Source organism: Myripristis murdjan, chromosome 8, assembly GCF_902150065.1.
Source record: "Myripristis murdjan chromosome 8, fMyrMur1.1, whole genome shotgun sequence".
NCBI classification, from domain to species: domain Eukaryota; kingdom Metazoa; phylum Chordata; class Actinopteri; order Holocentriformes; family Holocentridae; genus Myripristis; species Myripristis murdjan.
This window is the reverse complement of record NC_043987.1, coordinates 9,774,062-9,776,799: the sequence shown is the minus strand read 5'-3', so window position 1 is coordinate 9,776,799 and position 2,738 is coordinate 9,774,062. Positions and strand designations below refer to the sequence as shown.

Sequence of the window (2,738 nt, the reverse complement as noted above, 5' to 3'; positions counted from 1 at the left end):
TGTGACAACTCTGAACATTTATTCATACTGACAGATCACTTTCAGATATAGTTCCTTTTCCATACAGCAGGATTATGTTGATTTCTGTGGATTTGTTATCAAGACAATATTTTTGGCTCAAATCAAATTAATCAAATTTTCAGGAGCCTTTTTGGAGTCTCAGGATGCAACCATATATGCCAACATCAGCTGTAATTGTACTTGGCACAGAAACATGGAGGCCATTGTCTTTAAAAGGAGGATGTGATTTGTAATTTTTAGTTTCCTTATTCCTGGTCCTGGTCCTTACCCAAAATAGGTTGGTCACTGTCTGTCAAAGGTGGAGCTGATCTGTAATTTGAAATTTCCTCATTTCTGGTCCTTAATAAAAGGCGGGATTACAGACTAAGCACACCAAGGTCTCTGCAGAGAACTACACCAGAGGACGAGATCTCAAGGGTGAGAAGACTGTTGCATCGTGTAACATGCTGATGACTTGAAAATGATCTACATGTTCAGCTGTATTTTATTAGAGTTACTCATTTGATTGGCCAGGGTAAGGACCTTTGGTCCGGCACCACGGCTTTTATCTCATTCAAATGTCCACAAATGTCTATGTGGAAACTTTTTCATGTTTGCAAAAAACTTAGTTGAAAGTGAATTCTTCTCTCTTCTTCTCTAACAGGAACCATGTTGATTATTGTGCGCATTTCAGAGCCATTTGAAACAGAGCCTACAAAGCAAAACTGTTAAGGTTCCAAAACCAAAGAAGCTCTAAAATAACCAGCTTGTTTTATTAGGACAGACAGTGACGTGAGGATGAAGCTGGCCCTGTTTGCTATCCTGCTGGTGATCGTTGTGGTCCAGCCGCAAGGCACCAGTGGATATTACTGGAAACGTAGAAGTGCAACAGTCTATGTGGACTGTGGCAGAGGCCTGCGTGGAGATGGGATTTTAGGCAAGACTGATGGCTATGTCAAGGTAAGACCTGTCACCTTGTTCCAGTGACATTGCCCTAAATATGAGTTTTGACCATCGTGCAACCTTGACCTGTGACCTAGATACTCCAAAATTATATCAGCTCAACCTTCATTGATTATCAGTCCCTCCATGAAGTTTCATCCAACTCCGTCCATTCGCTTTTTGAGTTATCTTGCCAACAGACAGAGGCAAAAGCATAACCTGCATAAGCATAAATGTGTGATAATGATGGCAGATTGTGTGTGCTTGTGTGTGAGCAAACTAATGAACATTAATCATCGCTGTTGGTGTTTCATGTGTTTCTTCTTGTCGTGCTCATTTTAGAGAGTGTAGTGTATCTGAATGTGCTATATAATATAATCTAATCTGCCCTAGGTGAAAATTGGCTGGAGGACCCTCAGTACCAAAGTCATTAACAACAACAACAACCCCAACTGGTTTACGTATTTGAGATTCGGAACAACCTACTCCCGAATTGGACATGTGGAGATCTGGGACAAAGACAGTGGATTTTGGTGGAACAGGGATGATCTACTGGGAAGATGCTACTTCTACATGTACCCAGGACGCAGAACGCTCACCTGCAGGATGAGACATGGTTTTGTCAGGTTCTCCTACACTTATGTTTAACCTACCTGAACCTACATGAAGTATCTACTATTGGGAGAAAATGGAGTGGAATCTCAGATAAAATTAATTTTCTTGAAATGGGTGGTAATCTATTGTATTTTACTGTCATTTATTATGACCCTCTATTTTGCCTGTGAGACACTAAATTTAAATCAAGTGAAATGTCATGAAGTCATGAAATATGGACAGTAAACAGTAAAGCAAAAAGGGATACTTATGATCAGCTGTGTTTAATTCAATTTTAAATGTTTAACTTTTGATTCTGAGAGCTATCCTGTCTTTCTGTAACTTTGATTGAATAAAATCAATATCAAGAAAACAATCTCTCTGATCAAGTGTTTTTATTCAAACACAAGCAAGAGGAGTGTTTATGTCCACTGTCTGAAATATACCGACTATTCAAAAGAATGGTTTATAAAAATCTTTTTGAAGGTTACAAGTGTGAATAATTATTTGCTTAATAATTCATTTTTGTAGGGTAGCTTAAATTGATAAGAATATAGGACAGACATAAAACTCTCACTTGGCTTGCAGTGTACTGTCTACACAGTTTGTACGTATTGTATTGTGTAGGGTGAATAAATATACTACTAAAAAAATACTAAATACAAACTAAATTGAAAACTGTCTTCTAAATTTAAATAATTCTTACACATGCAACCATATAAATATAAATGTATACATATATATATATAAATGTGAGGCAAATAAATATCAAAAAGAAGTAGCAAAGGCACCCAACTGGAGTCAACGTTGTACTATTGTGTGATTTGTGATGGTAAAATTATCTCTGTGAATATTTATTTTTGCCCCCTGTCGACTCCCGACAACAGATAGCAGGTGCCAGAAATGTGTAGAACTCTGCCGTGCATACTAACCATGCAGTGTGAATCAATATTTACAACAAAGAAGTAGGAGACAGGTTTTGTAGAGTTACACACACAAATGTTCTCGCATAGGTCAATTTTGGGGACGTGTCTGAGAATCCTCCATTTTGGGGACACCACTTTCTGAATGTAGGCTACCAGGGAGAAACTATGGATCTTACTTTCCTGCTCTATATGCAAATAAATGCATATCATTTCAGAGACAGATAGAGGGATAGAGAGAGAGAGAGAGAGAGAGAGAGAGAGAGAGAGAGAGAGAGA

At 38.1% G+C, this 2,738-nt stretch overlaps 1 protein-coding gene across 1 annotated transcript; it reads left to right on the top strand.

The window, feature by feature from the left end:
- The first annotated feature begins 381 nt into the window (after positions 1-381).
- On the top strand, positions 382-1,906 carry LOC115364008 (perforin-1-like). The gene is made up of 3 exons (XM_030058407.1): positions 382-438; positions 780-960; positions 1,336-1,906. Exons 2-3 carry the CDS (start codon positions 799-801, stop codon positions 1,588-1,590), a joined length of 417 nt encoding a protein of 138 aa, XP_029914267.1. The 5' UTR covers positions 382-438; positions 780-798; the 3' UTR covers positions 1,591-1,906.
- Positions 1,907-2,738: the final 832 nt, after the last annotated feature.

Coding starts and splice junctions, on each gene's coding strand:
- LOC115364008 (XM_030058407.1), top strand. CDS start 799: ATGAAGCTGGCCCTGTTTGCTATCCTGCTGGTGATCGTTGTGGTCCAG. Junction 961..1,335: donor AGACTGATGGCTATGTCAAG/GTAAGACCTGTC, acceptor AATCTGCCCTAG/GTGAAAATTGGCTGGAGGAC.